Source organism: Ostrea edulis, chromosome 1 (genome assembly GCF_947568905.1).
Source record: "Ostrea edulis chromosome 1, xbOstEdul1.1, whole genome shotgun sequence".
In the NCBI taxonomy this organism is placed as follows: domain Eukaryota; kingdom Metazoa; phylum Mollusca; class Bivalvia; order Ostreida; family Ostreidae; genus Ostrea; species Ostrea edulis.
This window is the reverse complement of record NC_079164.1, coordinates 80,704,986-80,722,840: the sequence shown is the minus strand read 5'-3', so window position 1 is coordinate 80,722,840 and position 17,855 is coordinate 80,704,986. Positions and strand designations below refer to the sequence as shown.

At 36.1% G+C, this 17,855-nt stretch overlaps 2 protein-coding genes and 2 long non-coding RNA genes across 5 annotated transcripts in view; 2 read left to right on the top strand and 2 right to left on the bottom strand.

Moving 5' to 3' along the window:
• The window catches only part of LOC130054058 (uncharacterized), a 1,204,346-nt gene that overhangs the window by 554,182 nt on the left and 632,309 nt on the right, over positions 1–17,855 (top strand). The gene's annotated exons all lie outside the window — the stretch shown is intronic.
• On the bottom strand, positions 260–5,425 carry LOC130054116 (uncharacterized). 2 transcript variants are annotated; one of them, XR_008802395.1, is made up of 3 exons: positions 4,712–5,425; positions 4,533–4,604; positions 260–2,661 (listed from the first exon to the last, which is right to left on the bottom strand). It is a non-coding gene; the product is annotated as an uncharacterized LOC130054116 (long non-coding RNA). The 2 variants fall into 2 exon arrangements; XR_008802393.1 differs by lacking the exon at positions 260–2,661 and adding an exon at positions 4,162–4,347.
• On the top strand, positions 3,049–16,805 carry LOC125679438 (uncharacterized). Its single transcript, XM_048918667.2, has 5 exons — positions 3,049–3,519; positions 11,671–11,735; positions 12,048–12,176; positions 14,632–14,725; positions 16,269–16,805. The coding sequence occupies exons 1-5, from the start codon at positions 3,416–3,418 to the stop codon at positions 16,387–16,389; spliced, it is 513 nt and encodes a 170-aa protein (XP_048774624.2). The 5' UTR covers positions 3,049–3,415; the 3' UTR covers positions 16,390–16,805.
• Positions 5,561–8,445, bottom strand: LOC125679521 (uncharacterized). The gene is made up of 4 exons (XR_007371854.2): positions 8,284–8,445; positions 7,937–8,077; positions 6,677–6,784; positions 5,561–5,719 (listed from the first exon to the last, which is right to left on the bottom strand). It is a non-coding gene; the product is annotated as an uncharacterized LOC125679521 (long non-coding RNA).

The window sequence follows — 17,855 nt, the reverse complement described above, 5'->3', positions numbered from 1 at the left end:
TATGAGGCAGGGGCTCTGGGGGCCGCTTTGAGGCCGGCAGTGGATACAGGGTGAAGCCCTGGTGGGGGCATAGGAGGCGAAGCCCCCAGAAACTTCTGGATTTTACAGAGCTTGAAATATGTCTCCTATTTATTCATTTGTACTATTTTCTATCATTTTTTATAAGGTGAAATTAATAAAATTTTAAGGGTTTTTGGCAAAAATTAGGTTCTTCCAATGAAGTAATTAAACAAATCAACAGATTTTGTCATTTATTTTTCCGGGAATGGAAGAAATTATTGCTTCTTTTATCGTTTAGTACATCTTTCTAAACAAGATACCACGATTTACCTTAAATTTGAAAATTTTAAGGGGAGGGGGGCGCCGACTGCGCCCCCCTTAAATCCACCACTGATTCTAATGAGGCTAGGGAAAATGCAAATTAAACGCTAATCTAACATGAGTAAAACTATGGCCAATAAGATGTAAGAAATGATAAGTAGGAAGACTGCTTACTTTAGTTTCAATCAACAGATCATTTATTGACACAAGTAATCAATGACCAAGATTGTGTTTTTCATCTACTTTTTGCACACACACACACACACACACACACACACTATTACTTCATGTTCAAAAGGAGGAGAGAGAATCAAAATCTTATGTAAGTATCTAAACACTCCGCTCTCGTAATCCTGATCTTTACATCAAATAGATGTACTGTTGTAACACGCAATTTCAAACAATTTAGAGTTGCCTTCTTCGATAATGCAAAAAGCAGACCATCCTGCCGGTGATCGAAAGGCTGGCCAAAGATATCAACTAGTAATGAATAATGTTATAGTCTGCATTTCAAAATCAAGTTTGACCATGATAATTTTTAATTTTTCTTTTGAAATTATTTTTTGGGGTGCTACTTTAGGGCGAACTCAGGTACATATGCATGCACAGATCCAGAAATTCTCCTCCAAGGGAGTGGGTTCCACCCCATGCAATGTTTTCTAGGGGTCCAATCGAAACTAGGGACGAACATTTAATATTTTACAATTGGAATTACATGAAAATGGGCAAATGTATTTATTTCCTACCAAGCTTAGGGAGTGAGGGTTGATACCCCCTGTCCACGCAACCTCCTCTATATGCGAGTCCGATATAACCTCTACCGATGGAATTGAGATATTTCATTTAATCTATTGTGTAATGAATATCTTTTTAAAATATCTATTTGAATAAAAAGGGTTGATATCCTGAAAATATACACAATATTTTCCATACAACATTGATGTATTTTTAAAATGGAAATAAGAACAAAATCATATTGTATTTCGCAAATTCTATGGTCGTTATAACGATCTAGTTCGCTAATACATATACATCCTATCATTGGGTCAAATGGTGTCTGACGTGTTTCATACCAATTGTTAGGTCATTCTTGGCATACTGATTATGACTATGGTTTACTCCGTTTATCTGATCAAGATAAAGGACTCACGGCGGGTGTGACCGGTCGACAGGCGATGCTTACTCCTCCTAGGCACCTGATCCCACATCTGGTATATCCAGGGGTCCGTGTTAGCCCAACTCTATTTCGTATTCTTTTAGGAGTTATGGGATTGATCACTGTTCGTTATCTTCACCTTTTCATCGTACAGAATTCTTATCTTTAACACAATGGTTAAATATTTCAGCACTCTCATACTATTACTAAATGTAGATTCAAATTTACTACAACCCCCCTTTTAACATGAAGATCCATAATACATGAATGATTCATGATTTCAAATATGGTTAGAACACGGCAATTCTACAATTTACAGTAAACATTAATGACATTGTACCAAACACATTTCATAGTATGACGGAATATTCAGTCCAAACTATACATTTTGCAAATGATTTTTTAAAATAAGATTTCTGAAAAAGTAGTTGACAGAGGGATGTAGGGTCCTTAGCGCTCGGAATTATGGGTAGAGAATGCCACTCTGTGTCGAATGGCAACAAAAATGGCGTCGCTCGCAATTTGTACGTTTTGTAGCTGAAAGAATAGAAATCTATACCGAGTTATCAAAGCTGCCATTGAATTTTTTTAGTGAAAAGTTTGATGGACACTAAGTCTCTCTATGTCTTCATATTAATTTGGTAGCCGCTCTGAGTTAAGCATACCGTGTCTTTCTCCAATATCAAAATCTAAACGCTTTTGAAGTCTCGTAATGTCCACCAGTCTCGTGCCCTAGGTCGTTCCATTACAACGTGTGTGGTTGGCTTATTGAACCATGGTGGTCCAGTCTCTTGAACATGAAACGTCCATTAATCGTCTATGTTGATCTCTCACAGTTATAGCTCCAAATCATTTTCTTTATCAATATTACACTATTTGCACCCAAAACAGCCTTTATTCTGTTCAACCTAGGATTTCACTCATATGGAGTCGTCACCAAGACCGGTGAAGGGCTTCAAATTTAGGCCTTTACTCGGCGCTTACAGCAGTGAGGGTTCTTTAGCGTGCCACATCTACTGTTTTAAGGGACATCCGTTTTTAAGGTCATCTCCGAGGACTCGAGACATTCACATTCACACCTGATGCCGAGCGTTTGGCGATGGAACTGTCACATGTTTTAACGACTTTGGTCTACAAACCCAGGCCTTCCGCATGTTTGGTGAACGCTCTACCTCTAGACCAACCTAGGAGTTCGATGAGGAGAAAAAATATCGTAAATGAGGTTTTTCTGTAGATACACATGCTTGCACTGGTCCGTTGGGAAAGCTATGAATAAAATCAGTCTACATTAGATGAGTGATCAATGCCATACACGAGTACTACTGATCAATAATTATTAACAAGCTTTTCATTAAACAAATTAAAAATGTTCTAAGATTAAACATTAAGGGTTTTAATTATATATGTAATATTACATAATGCACACTATCACATGATGTACCCAGCGATTGTGTTACAAGCTACACTCATATAATATAAATTGATTGAATATTGCATAGAATATTTCACCCATATGAATACGCCACCACTGCCGGTGAAGGGCTGCAAAATTTAGGCCTATGCTTGGCGCTAATGGCCATTGAGCAGGGAGGGATCTTTATCGTGCCACACCTGCTGTGACACGGGACCTCGGTTTTTGTGGTCTCATAAGAAGGACCATCCCATTTAGTCACCTCTTACGACAAGCAAGGGGGTATGAGGACCTATTCTAACCCGGATCCCCACGGGATTATAATAAAAAGAATAAGTAGTTTATAATTTGTTTATATTATGAGAAATTATATCTAGAGGTCATTTCCGCACATTTCTTCCTTAATCAATACCTTGTTGTTGTTGGGTTCTTTTTTAACGTATGATTAACACGGAAGGGAAATATATCATTGTGATCCTATTTAAAATAAACTACCAGGAATTAGATATTAAGAAAATCGGAAAACAATGTTCATTTTCTTCATTTTACAGTACTCGTTTCCACGCATGATAGAATCTTATAACGGCGAAACTACAAATATCATGACCGTTAACTGTGGATCAATTGCAAGGTATTGTACACTGTAACGATGTAGATTATTTTAAAATATTTGTCGATTTTTCGTAGTAATATGTGATTTTTACGTAATACTGTATAAGACGCGACTTTTGTCGAAAATAAGTGGTTTTAGTAACCAGATGTTATTACTTATTGAGTTTGTAACTGACTGTCTACGGATATATATATATATGTAATGAAAGGTGAAGATAACGAACAGTGGTCAATCTCATAACTCCTGTAAGCAATACAAATATATAGTTGGGCAAACACGGACCCCTGGACACACCAGAGGTGGGATCAGGTGCCTAGGGAGGAGTAAGCATCCCCTGTCGACCGGTCACACCCGCCGTGAGCCCTATATCCTGATCAGGTAAACGGAGTTATCCGTAGTCAAAATCAGTGTGCCAAGAACGGCATAACAATCGGTATGAAACACGTCAGACAGCATTTAACCCAATGATAGCTTGTATTGACGAACTAGATCGTTATAACGGCCATAGAATTTGCTAAATGCTGACTTCAATCTAAAGTGTTGAAACCCCTGTACCATCCGTGGGGATCCGTGTTAAAACACGATAAAGACCCCGGTCGTAAGCGCCGAGCATAGACCTAAATTTTGCAGTCCTTCCCCGGCAATGGTGGTATCTCCGTGTGGCTAAAACATTCTCAAGAGGGACGTAGAAAATCCTTCCACAGCATTGTTAGAAGGTGACGCAGTGATTTAGCTTTCTTTGTCTCCAAAAATTCATATTTTAAGGTCTTGTTTTGTCTTTCAACACCATTGTTGGTGTTGACAGAGGTGTTAAGCCTTCATCTGTCGGAAAGCTTGACCTCATCTCTACAAAAGAAACGTATTTGATATGCATACACAAAATGTATATAATGTCCTAAAGGAGAAGATTTCACATACATGTAGTTATTCCTTTATCCAATGCACTAAGCTAATGAACTTATCAGACACATTAATGGTTAATGTGATACACCTGCTATTAGTTAGCATTTATACTGTACAGGTTATGTTACCTTATGTTTGTTTAACCATCTGCCTTCAAACCATTTTCTAAATCTGTCATTTTATGTCCACAAGTGACTTTCCTAAAACAAAATATTTGAATACATCTAAGGTTTGACATTTAGATTTTTTTCTTAACTAAACAAGAAAAGAATGATATAGTAACTGAAAAATTTCATTTGCCTGTTACCTTCAATCTGGTAGCTGGCATTTCAAACTCTTCAATGGTTTGAATCTTGCAATACCTCGCAACAAATGTAAGATATCATCCTTTTCGTCCTTTCCTATGCCATTGCGAGTCGCTTTTATCCACCCTTCCCATGCTTGCTCCCGGTGAAAATCACACAAGTACACATGTAATTCTAAAGAATATCAGACTAGATTTCACATCTTAATATTTTTATCATCTTAGGATTGATATATTTTTATCATCTTAGGATTGATAATTGCAAGACATGAATGCAGGTTACCATATTTTGTTAACAGTTTTCAACAGGGGAGATATTGCCCATCAACTAACCAGGAAAAATTGCTTCAAGGACATTGATTTCCTCCTCTTATATGAATGAATACAAATCGTTGTATCATTTTCTTATGAATTTGTCATGCTATTGATTATCAATGAACTTTTAGTTCGCAAGTATAAGATTCTATGGATTTTTTTTCAACTGCTGGGATAGGGTAAATATGTCCCGCATGAAACAAATACATGTACAGTATGATGATAACTACATGTACAATGCACATGTACACATTGAATTGCAGAGAATATAAAATTAAATGTAATAGACAAATATTGATTGATTGATGTTTTCCGCCACACTCAACAATGTTTCAGTTATCTGGTGGCGCCCAGTTTTTATTGGTGGAAGAGAGAACCCTGATACAATGTACCTGGGAAGAGACCACCGGCCTTCCGAAAGTAAACTGGGAAACTTTCTCACTTACCGACGCGAGCGGGATTGAAACCCGCGCCGACAGAGGTGAGAGGCCGTGTGATTTTGAGCGTGATGCGCTAATCACTCGGCCATCTCTTGTGATGTTTTGGTGGCAACGGAGAATCTTTAAATATAGACTGCTTCAGAAAAACTTCCAGAAGCAATCTCATTCTTAAAGTGCTGGTTACGCCAAATTCATTCACAACCTGCTTGATGTACTCTGCCAAACGCTTGTCCATAGGTTGTAAAATAGTTGAAGCCTAAAGGTAAAAGAAATCTGGTTCAATAATTGAATTTATTATACCTCAGAATGTTTTTGCTATATAAATGTATATAAATGATAGGTGAATAGATTTGCTATTTCTTCTGGATAACGCTAGCCGTGAAATAGTTTCTGAACTATCTGCTCTAGGGAAATAGTCTCGAAACTATTTACCGAATGCTACATTTTCCCGAGTTTACACCTATTTACTGGCTATGAGGACATTAGCAAGTTTATTGTCCATCAAGACAGCAACTATTACCCGAGGCGCAGCCAGTAAATAGGTGTTTTATTATACCAAAGTAGACTTTTTTTGTGTGTCAGACATACCAAAGTGAAGTAAACTTCATTAAAGTTGTCGGACTTTGACGTCACAGAGAATAAAACTCGGGAAAATGTAGCATTCGGTAATTACATGCATGGCCCCCCCCCTTCCCCATTACAAGTGAAAGTAAAACAATTCCCAGTGTAGTATTTAGGTTTATACAAACTAATACTATCAAGTTTAGTCCTCCCTTGGAATCAGATCATGAAATTTAAAATCCTGTTCTACATGACCATGCATGTCTTCAGTTTTTCTTACAGATGTGTGACTGTAGAGAAGATTTTTGAAAAATGGTTAATTTGGGCAGTTTTTACCCACCTAAAGCCTCTGGGGTTGCAGTTTTGAAATTTATTTACAATATATGTCCTCCTTCTCCCAAAGATGATGGGAATGATTTTTATCAAGAAATTAGAATGGTTCAATTGTTAATGCAGGATGCAGACTTGGTCAAAGGGAACAGGATACCGAAGTGCAAATAACTTAAAATAAAATTAATGTACTAGTGTGAACCCAACAACCCCCCCCTCCCCACATTATTAATGTAAATTGAAATTCTTAATGTTTACCTCTCCTTTCATATGCCACTATTCACCAATATAAGTTCTATTACTGCATGTTTTCTTTTATTACCTTGTAATCTAAAAACTTCAATACATGTCGAATTTTAATTCTGACTGGGCACTTTTTCTTCTTGCTGATTTGAACAAGTCTGCGTTTCTTGTGAAAGGTATGGTCAGACTGAAATTAAGGTGGTATGTTAATATCAGAACTATATTCAGGAACATTAATTTGTAAACTAGAACTGTCCTTCTGGGACTAATACCCCCAGCTGGGCACACTATACAATGGATAAAAACAGATTTCCTCTGATCAAATGGTCATCTAGTACATTTTTTTTATTGAAAATATTCTTTATAAAATCAATGAATCAATAAAATATTTCCTGTGATGCTCAATATAAGAGAATTTAATTGTTCATTATCATTTCTCTTAATTCGGTACATTGTTTAAAAATTGCTAGAATATGAACATATCCCCCCCCCCCCTATGTCAATAGAAAATGGAAATATTCATATATTCACTATCAATCAAAATTTAAGTTACATTTATGTATATACTCTTTTTTGTTTTTTTAAAAAAATGACTTAGTCCTTAAGAGAAAAAAACCAAAAAATTGATTGATTATATATTGTTTAACGTCCCTCTCGAGAATATTTCACTCATATGGAGACGTCACCACTGCCGGTGAAGGGCTGCAAAACCTAGGCCTATGCTCGGCGCTTATAGCCATTGAGCAGGAAGGGATCTTTATCGTGCCACACCTGCTGCGACACGGGACCTCCGTTTTTGCGGTCTCATCCGAAGGACCGCCCCCATTTAGTCGCCTCTTACGACAAGCAAGGGGTTACTGAGGACCTATTCTAACCCGGATCCCCACGGTATTCCTAAAAATTGAAGAAAATATGTCCAATCAATATGAAAATACCAGGTGCACATCTTCATATGGTGAGAATGAGCGTGCAAATATTCAGAAAAAATCCATTCACTAGTTTCTTGGAACATGCACACACAAAATCATGTCTACAGACATGGTGATTCCAATATACCCCCCCCCCCCCCAACTTTGTTTGCGGGGGGTATAAATACAGCCTTTTTTAATAAAAAAAAAAACAACACTTAAATTTAACATAGATTAATAATTCGAAGTAGATTAATAATTCGAAGTAAAGCAGTAAATTTTGTTTGCATAACAGAGAAATCAATACCAATCTTAATAACATGTTGTATTCAATGCTGGATATCTTGTTCATACTTAAATAGGTTAAAATTCAAAATAATTATTCTGCTTACGACTGGTGAATCAAGCACTCGTTTTCGAATTGTTCTTACTGTCTCTGTCAAAACCCTGATGACATTCCATTGTTTTCTTCCCCATAATTAGGAATGGAATACCATCATAATTGATATATGGCTCTGCATTGTCCTGAGTGTCCTTTAATCTGATCTCAGTCAATGTATCTTTGGATATCTCTAGAATTATACAAAAACCAATCAAAATTTGACCTTGTGAATGTTGATTTTATAATTCATTATTGTGTAAAATATTCCAGAAAATACAAAATTTATTGATAAGATTAGATCTATCTACAAAATCATGATTGCATATGAAATATTTTTATTCTTATTTTAGTCTCCCTGTCATGGTGTCTACATCATAAATTTCACCTTAATCTTACCAAATGTTTTTCCAAAATTCCTAGTACTTTTGATACTTCAAAACCTAGATAAGGTGGCAAAGTCTTACTCATGCAACAACTCATCTAGTTTCTTGCATGTGATGTCACATATCCATACTGAGGTGTGAACTTTTCCTCAAAAAGACATTCCCATGGAGAGAAACGCCCATCACTAAAAAGACAATAGAAATGATCAGTTTATACAGGTATTCTAATATATGAGCACAAAAATATTTTTCAGGTTTGGGGTTAGTAAATTTCAGTCAGATATATTTTATAACAAGAGACCTACGGGCCACATCTCTCATCTGAGTCACCTTGGTCCATATTTGAAGATTTTCTCTATACATGTATATTTGCATGTAATACTTTGATCCCTATTGTGACTCCAACCTAACCCTGGGGGCCATTATTTTTTACAAACTTGAATCTACACTATGTCAGAAAGCTTTCGTGTAAATGTAATCTTCTTTGGCCCAGTGAATCTTCAGAAAAAGATTTTTAAATGTATTTTTCTATATATTAGTATGTAAAACTTTGATCCCTATTGTAGCCCCACCCTATCCCCAGGGGCCAAGATTTTAACAAACTTGAATCTGTATTATGTCAGGAAGCGTTCATGTCAATTTATAATTTCTTAGCCCAGTGGTTCTTGAAAAGATTTTCCAAATATATTTGCATGTAAAACTTTGATCCTCTATTATGTCCCCATCCTGTCTCCGAGGACCATGATTTTGACAAACTGTAACTATGTCGGGAAGCTTTCAGGTAAATTTCAGCTCTTCTGGTCCAGTGGTTCTTAAGAAGATGACTCTTAAAGATTTTTTCTATATATGTGTATGTAAAACTTTGATCCCCTATTATGGCCCCATCCTACCACCAGGGGTCATTATTTTAACAAACTTGAATCTGCACTATGTCAGGACACTTTCTTGGCGCTTTATTTGAACAAACTGGAAAGCCCTTCACCCAACAATGCTTTGTGCCAAGTTTGGTTGAAATTGGCCCAGTGGTTCTGGAGAAGAAGTCAAAAATGTAAAAAGTTTACAGACAGACGGACAGCCAGATGGACAGACAACGAACAACAGGCGATCAGAAAAGCTCACTGGAGCTTACAGCTCAGGTGAGCTAAAAAAGAAGATACAAAACTATTCAGTTATGCAATAACACTTTTTTAATTTGAATATTTCAGTCAGGAAGAATATAATCAATGAACAGGTAGAATCAGCAGAGACTGGGTAAAAGCATTAAGTAACTTCATTAACAATAAAGTTATGAACATTTTCTTGGTTGGGTTCTACACTGACTTAATAAGGATTAATACTAACTTCACCACTGGCTAGGTTACTTAGGGTTAGGTTAGGATCTATACTGACTAGGTTAGGGTCTATACTGACTAGGTTAGGATCTATACTGACAAGGTTAGGATCTATACTGACTAGGTTAGGGTCTATACTGACTAGGTTAGGATCTATACTGACTAGGTTAGGGTCTATACTGACTAGGTTAGGATCTATACTGACTAGGTTAGGGTCTATACTGACTAGGTTAGGGTCTAATCTGACTAGGTTAGGGTCTATACTGACAAGGTTAGGATCTATACTGACTAGGTTAGGGTCTATACTGACTAGGTTAGGATCTATACTGACTAGGTTAGGGTCTATACTGACTAGGTTAGGATCTATACTGACTAGGTTAGGATCTATACTGACTAGGTTAGGATCTATACTGACTAGGTTAGGATCGATACTGACTAGGTTAGGATCTATACTGACTAGGTTAGGATCTATACTGACTAGGTTAGGATCTATACTGACTAGGTTAGGATCTATACTGACTAGGTTAGGGTCTATACTGACTAGGTTAGGATCTATACTGACTAGGTTAGGATCTATACTGACTAGGTTAGGGTCTATACTGACTAGGTTAGGATCGATACTGACTAGGTTAGGATCTATACTGACTAGGTTAGGGTGTATACTGACTAGGTTAGGATCTATACTGACTAGGTTAGGGTCTAATCTGACTAGGTTATGGTCTTCACTGACTAGGTTAGGGTCTATACTGACTAGGTTAGGATCTATACTGACTAGGCTAGGATCTATACTGACTAAGTTAGGGTGTATATTGATTAGGTTATGGTCTTCACTGACTAGGTTAGGGTGTATACTGACTAGGTTAGGATCTATACTGACTAGGTTAGGGTCTAATCTGACTAGGTTATGGTCTTCACTGACTAGGTTAGGGTCTATACTGACTAGGTTAGGATCTATACTGACTAGGTTAGGGTCTAATCTGACTAGGTTAGGGTCTATACTGACAAGGTTAGGGTCTATACTGACAAGGTTATGGTCTACACTGACTAAGTTAGGGTCTATACTGACTAGGTTAGGATCTATACTGACTAGGTTAGGGTCTAATCTGACTAGGTTATGGTCTTCACTGACTAGGTTAGGGTCTATACTGACTAGGTTAGGATCTATACTGACTAGGTTAGGGTCTAATCTGACTAGGTTAGGGTCTATACTGACAAGGTTAGGGTCTATACTGACAAGGTTATGGTCTACACTGACTAAGTTAGGGTCTATACTGACTAGGTTAGGATCTATACTGACTAGGTTAGGGTCTAATCTGACTAGGTTAGGGTCTATACTGACTAGGTTAGGATCTATACTGACTAGGTTAGGATCTATACTGACTAGGTTAGGGTCTATACTGGCTAGGTTAGGATCTATACTGACTAGGTTAGGGTCTAATCTGACTAGGTTAGGGTCTATACTGACAAGGTTATGGTCTACACTGACTAGGCCAGTGTCTACACTGACTAGGTTAGGGTGTATACTGACTAGGTTAGGATCTATACTGACTAGGTTAGGGTCAATACTGATTAGGCTATGGTCTACACTGACTAGGTTAGGGTCTACACTGACTAGGCTAGGATCTATACTGACTAAGTTAGGGTGTATATTGATTAGGTTAGGGTCTACACTGACTAGGTTAGGGTCTATACTGACTAGATTAGGATCTATACTGACTAAGTTAGGGTGTATATTGATTAGGTTAGGGTCTACACTGACTAGGTTAGGGTCTATACTGACTAGGTTAGGATCTATACTGACTAAGTTAGGGGTTTACATATATACTCTATGAAATGTTTCTACCGTTTACACAAGTAATTAATCCAATCGTGTTCATATTTTCCCGCAAATAGCACATGTATGTCGGGATCGGGATTTCAATATTGTATAAAAGCTAAAATTGAAACAGATATTTTTTCCCCGAGAACTCTGACTGGGTTATGTTATAGACTCTACCAACGATATACAATCAATGAATCATTGAACTATACATCAAACTAAATACGCCTTCATTGATTTTCTTCAACAGAGAAAACGCGAGTTCAGAGATTAAGTGCTGTTCAGATTATCAGAGAGTTGGGAACCGATGTCTCCGTAAGTACTCCTTAGACATTCATGATGTCCACAAAAGTTTTTTTTTCGTGATAAACACGATAAATCGATGAAAAAACTTGTTTTATTTTCCTTTTTGCATACTGGAAAACAAAATCTTCGAATAAATCATGATTTTCATTCCGAACTATTTCTCTATAACCCCAAAACAATGTCTTGTAATGTTCCAGAAAGCAAAGTGTCAAGCCATGTACCTATTGTCCTACTCAATCGCAAAATTATTATAGTAAAACACTGCAAGTGGACTCGTTCCATACTTACAATTGTTTATAGAAACTTGATGTCTATTTATAGCCTGTATAGGGATGTTCGGTGTGCAGTGCGCCAGACCGTGTCCTTCTGGGTGGTTTGGATTTGGATGTCGCTATAAGTGTCTTTGTCCTGAGTGTGACGCCACAACTGGTCAATGTAGTGATGAAAATGGTAATTTATCGTTATATTGCTCAACGGAACAAATATACATTACATGTATGCTAGAAGATTGTGTGTTGCGTCCCTTCTAGAATTTGTTCATTCATTCCGAGACCTTACCAGCGTTAGCTGAAGTGCCCCTTTGAACCTATGCTTCGTGCACGGAGCTTGAGTAATCGTTGTGGTACCAATGGCTACTTTCCCAAAGGATATCGATCTTTGAGGTCTCATCCGAATGATATGGGACTTTTACTTTCAGTGACGAGGATATGGCGAAGAAACAGGGACTATCTATATGGTCTGACCCTGTCGGAGTAGCATTTGGCGATAGTTAATTGGTATTTTACAAACACGTGATACTAGACCAAATTAGATACATGGGTTGATATATATTTTTGGCTTAGTTTGGTTGTAATAAGTACAAATAATTCCTTAAACAAATAAGGGGCCTGTACATTTTCTACGATGTTCAAAATTTGAAATATATTACCCCTCCATATTTAACTCTGTACAAATCTTCCCAACTGTTTTTAGATCTGAATTGAGAAACCGTGGCAAAAATTACATCCTATACGGTAAATGTATTAATTTTATTTACAGAAATATAAATTCTGTTTACAGTTTCATCATGTTTGAAAAAGGTCTGCTTGTAACAAGTGTCGTTAACGTGTCTGAAGTAAACAATAACAATTGAAAATGGAAAGTATATTCACTGAACAAGAGCAATAATAAGAACATTCGTAAAATCAAAGGTTCTCTCTATTGTGTTTGATGAAGAGAGTAGTAGTATCTTAACTACTTGGAGGAAAATGTTTTGATAATACCATTTTAGTTTCTCTTTTAAGGATATACTCTACATCGTCAAAATGGCCGACTTTCTTTACAAACATGGAGGAAAAAATAAAAAAATCAATATCAGCAATATTTGACTTTTTCTTTTCAATTTGAATACCTAGCCGAGTAGCTCAGTAGGTTAGCATACCGATGGCTGAACTGTAGGTCGCAGGTTCGAGTTCAGTAGGGGTTTTTAATTTTTATGCCCCCCCCCCTTTCAAAGAAGAGGGACATATTGGTTTGCACCTGTCGGTCGGTCGGTCGGTAGACCACATGTTTTCCGCTCAATATCTTGAGAACCATTCACTTGATGATAATGATATTTCATATGTGGGTTGGTTATGAGTAGAAGAGGACCCCTAATGTTTTTCAGGTCAAAATGTCAATCTACTCTGGACATAGGAATATAATGTCCGCTCAATATCTTGAGAACCATTTGCTTGAAAGATATCAAACTTGGCACACTGGTACATCCTAAGGAGTATATGAATTCTATTGATTTTGAGGTCATATGGTCAAAGGTCAAACTGGGCATAGGAATATACTGACCATTCAATGTCTAGAGAACCCTTTGCTTGACAGACATCAAACTTGGTACATCAGTACATCTTCAGAAGATGACCCCTATTGATTTTGAGGTCACATGGTCAAAGGTCAAACTGGACATAGGAATATACTGTCCGTTCAATATCTTGAGAACCCTTTGCTTGACAGACATCAAACTTGGTACACTGGTACATCTTCAGGAAAAGATGATCTCTATTGATTTTGAGGTCACATGTTTAAAGGTCAAGGGTCAACCTGGACATTGGAATATACTGTCTGCTCAATATCTTGAGAACCCTTTGCTTGACAGACATCAAACTTTAAATAGTACACTGGTGTATACTCAGGAGAAGATGACTCCTATTGATTTTGAGGTCATATGGTCAAGGGTCAAACCGGGCATAGTAATATACCGTCCACTCAATATCTTGATAATCCTTTTGCTTGTCAGACATCAAACTTAATATACTGGTACATCTTCAGGAGAAGATGACCCATATTGATTTTGAGGTCAAAAGTCAATAGTTGAACTGGACATAGTGATATATTGTCTCCTATATTTTAAGAATTATTTGCTTGATCGACACCAAACTTGGTACACTGGTACAGCATAAGGAGTAGATGACCCCTATTGATGTTTTAGGTCACATGGTCAATTCACTCTTGACATAGGAAGATATTGTCAGCTCAATATTTTGAATTGATGATAATACTATCAATTAAATGATGTGTGTGTATAACCCTTTTCAATTTTGCACCATGGGGAGCATATGTGTTTTACAAACATCTCTTGTTTTCAGATTATCTTCTACTAAAACTGTATATTTTTTGACAAAATAAAGTAAATTTGAAAATTTTCAACTTCAAAATATTGTTGTACATATCCTCCACATTTCATCTACATCAAATTTCTCTGGTGTAGCATCCTCCTTAAATACTTATTTTCATAGTATTTTTCAAAGTAGTTTTCATGTAGTGTATTTAAAAATATAAATTCAGTGTCAACTATCCTGAGAATTGAACGTATGTCCTCAATTTGAAAGTTAAAGCATTCAGTTTTGAAAGTACTTTTGTTTTCGTTGTACAGATCGACAAGGAAGAACCGGCGAAATGATTGGTGGGGGAGTTGGTGGTTTGGTTCTACTTGGCATTTTAGTGTCTTGTATTCACAGGCGGACACGGTAGTAGATAATGACTTTCAAGTAGGAATGTAACTTCATTTGCACGTTTTTCCCATACGATTTATCAAAAACGTTTTAAGATGAGTGATATTTTATATCTGTGAAGGTATGCTAATACTGTAGTGAGGCAAATTATCCACAATAGGGTTAATAATCAAGCTAGAAATAAGTATTTGGTGATGTATGTAAAATGAACAAGTCTCTCTAAATGGAAACAATTGCTGGATTATGTTCATTCGCGAAATTTTAGTCCAATAAATTCAAAGCCCATTTTGTATATGCATATAGATATGTTTCTTGACAGTTATTATCCTTTTGATCTTGCTATAAGTAAGTAAGTAAGTCATTTTTATTTAAAGTCGGAACTATATACAGGTAAACAATAAACATGAGCTAAGAGCTCTTTAACCGACTATATAGCATTAAAAAAACACAAAGCACTAATGATATATAATTGCATGCATAGACATAAAAACAGAAATTTGAAATAAAACAGGACGCATACATGTATACACACATCACAAGTCATGCATATATATACACAGGGACTAGCTATATTAAGATGCGCATTCAGCACTGAAAACAGTTTGCAACACAAACATAAAAATATGGATATATACATAGACTAAATAAATATGCATACCTAAGAGACAGAGCGGAATAAAAATAAAACAGTTAAATTTGTACATGTAAGCTTAGAAGCATAGTTAGAAGTTAGATCAAAACTTTAAGATTTAGGCAGGAGAGGCTGGAATCTGCATGAGCTGCATTTACAATTTAATTCCCCACACCAATTTTGAATATAATTTGAGAATAGATTATATGATGTAATATTTCTTGCTTCGTTTGGCAAAGAGTTCCAGAGCTTTGCTGTCTCATATCTAAAAGATTTAATCCCGTACCTGGTTGTTATAGGTCTTGGTACTTCCGCTGTATTTGTATATCTAAAATTGTATGAATGGTTTTTTTTTATTTATAACAACTAGATCTTTTAAAAAAAGTGGGGACATTTTGTTGATAATTTTAAAAGTTTCTAAAGCTATTGTTCGCATTCTTCTGGTTTTTAGTGAAGGCAATTTAGATTGTTTTAATAGGTTTTCTTAAGTACTTTTATAGTCACCATAGATAAACCTCAGAGCTCTTTCCTGAATCTTTTCAATTTTGTGGGTGTTTTGTTAAGTGCATAAGTGCCATGTCAACGGGCAATAACTAAAATTTGACATAATAAATGAATGATATATGGTTAATTTACCTAATTTCCTAAGATGTTTGCCTATTCGTTTAAGAACATTTAATTGCCTTGCTGCCTTTTTACAAATATTGGTAATATGTGTGTTGAAAGAAAGTTTAAAATCAGTTGTAATGCCCAACAATTTTATTTCTTCATCACATGAAATTTTTATCCCATCTATATTTGCTATAGTTTGTTAATAATTTTGTAGCTTATCTCCGTGTCATTCGTAGAGGCTGAATGCCTCTTGGAAATATTACTAGGCAATTTAAGAATGACAGATGGAATAAATGATATATTTCTTCTTTCTAGAAAAAGTTGCCAGATTAATTCAACATATGAATCTACGGAACCGGAAGCTGGGGAGACAGACAAAACGGAAAATGTGTATATTGAGATGAAAATTACAAAGGAAAGTCCTTCTATTGAATGAAAAAGTCCTGCTAATTCCACTAGTCAAAGTTTACAAGCATTTCGGAGAAGATATAATCTTCAAGACATGGACACCACTCATTGTATGTTTGAATGCAGGAATCCTGGTTACTGTATAATATGGGTAACAACGACTTTTAAAGTATTTCTTACGGAAATTTCCTCATTCAACACAAAAGAAACATATCTAACCTGGTGTTAAATGTTCATGGTATCCCTTAAAAATGATTTCGTGGCCATAATGTTTTAGTTCTCTCTGATGTATGTAATTCTTTCTCTTGGGTTGCTGTACCACAAATCAAAGGCATAATGATTTAATCAAGAAACATAGTGATTTACTGTATCTTTTTAAGATTAATAAAATTATAGCGAGTGAAGCTCGAACGCCAAAGTACGCGACGAGTTTGCTCTAATGATTATATATGTGTGTGTCTCGTGATTTGCTTTACAATGATTGGGGTTACCCGAAGTGTTCTGGGAAAATGTCGCCGTCACTGGAATTATCAATTTTTCCTCACCAAAAATTGCAATGAAAAAAAATATCGAATCACTGATGGCGTATTGCAAGTATCACTTAAGCTCTGCTACCGACTGTATAGCGCTTCGAAATATATGACGTCACGATACACCAATTTTTCGCCAAATATTCTCCGAATACATATGAACTTAATGGAAGCATACTACAAATGATTTAAATTTACAAGTCAATTTTCATGGCGAGTATATCCGTCGATTTTTATCTAAAGATAATGGCCCAAGTATAGTATACGGTAAAGTATTTCCAAGCATTGCGCACTATGTTTTAAAAATATGTGATTTATACGATTTTTGATGTATTTATTTAGTATGTGCAGTAATGAATTGATTTTGATGTTTTAATATTTCTATTAACACATTAATATGCAAGAAATGAATGATGCATTAAACTTAGAAGATGATAATGGAAATCATTTTATTTTGATTATAGATATTGGTAAAAATGATTATCTAAATTTTCTTGTAACATTCATTATCAAATGGCAAAGTGAATAGATGGACATGGAACAAGTTGACAGGTATGCTGGTCAACAGGTATACTGGTCAGCAAGTCGACTAGTAAGCAGGTTAACAGGTATGCTAGTCAGCAGGTCGACAGGTATGCTAGTCAGCAGGTCGACAGATCAGCAGTTTAACAGGTATGTTATGAAGCAGGTCGACAGGTATGCTAGTCAGCAGGTAGACAAGTCAACAGGTAAGCAAGTTAACATATATTCTATTCGGAAGGTCGACTGGTGTGCTAGTCAGCAGGTGGACAGTTATGGTTTTTAATTTGTGAGTGAAGAAATTCTTTTTGAAAATAAAAATGAAATTATAAATTTCTCAAAACTTCTATGATTGAAGTCAAATTTTCATTGTTCAGGGATTGTATATCTTCATTTTTGTTTAGACTAAATTTACATTCAAAATTTCATTTGTAAGAATCGTCTA

Bases quoted from the DNA above. Each gene is read 5' to 3' on its own strand.
- LOC125679438 (XM_048918667.2), top strand. From the start codon at position 3,416: ATGTTCATTTTCTTCATTTTACAGTACTCGTTTCCACGCATGATAGAA. The intron at 3,520-11,670 runs GTATTGTACACT...TTTCTTCAACAG, and splicing joins AACTGTGGATCAATTGCAAG to AGAAAACGCGAGTTCAGAGA. The intron at 11,736-12,047 runs GTAAGTACTCCT...GTCTATTTATAG, and splicing joins AGTTGGGAACCGATGTCTCC to CCTGTATAGGGATGTTCGGT.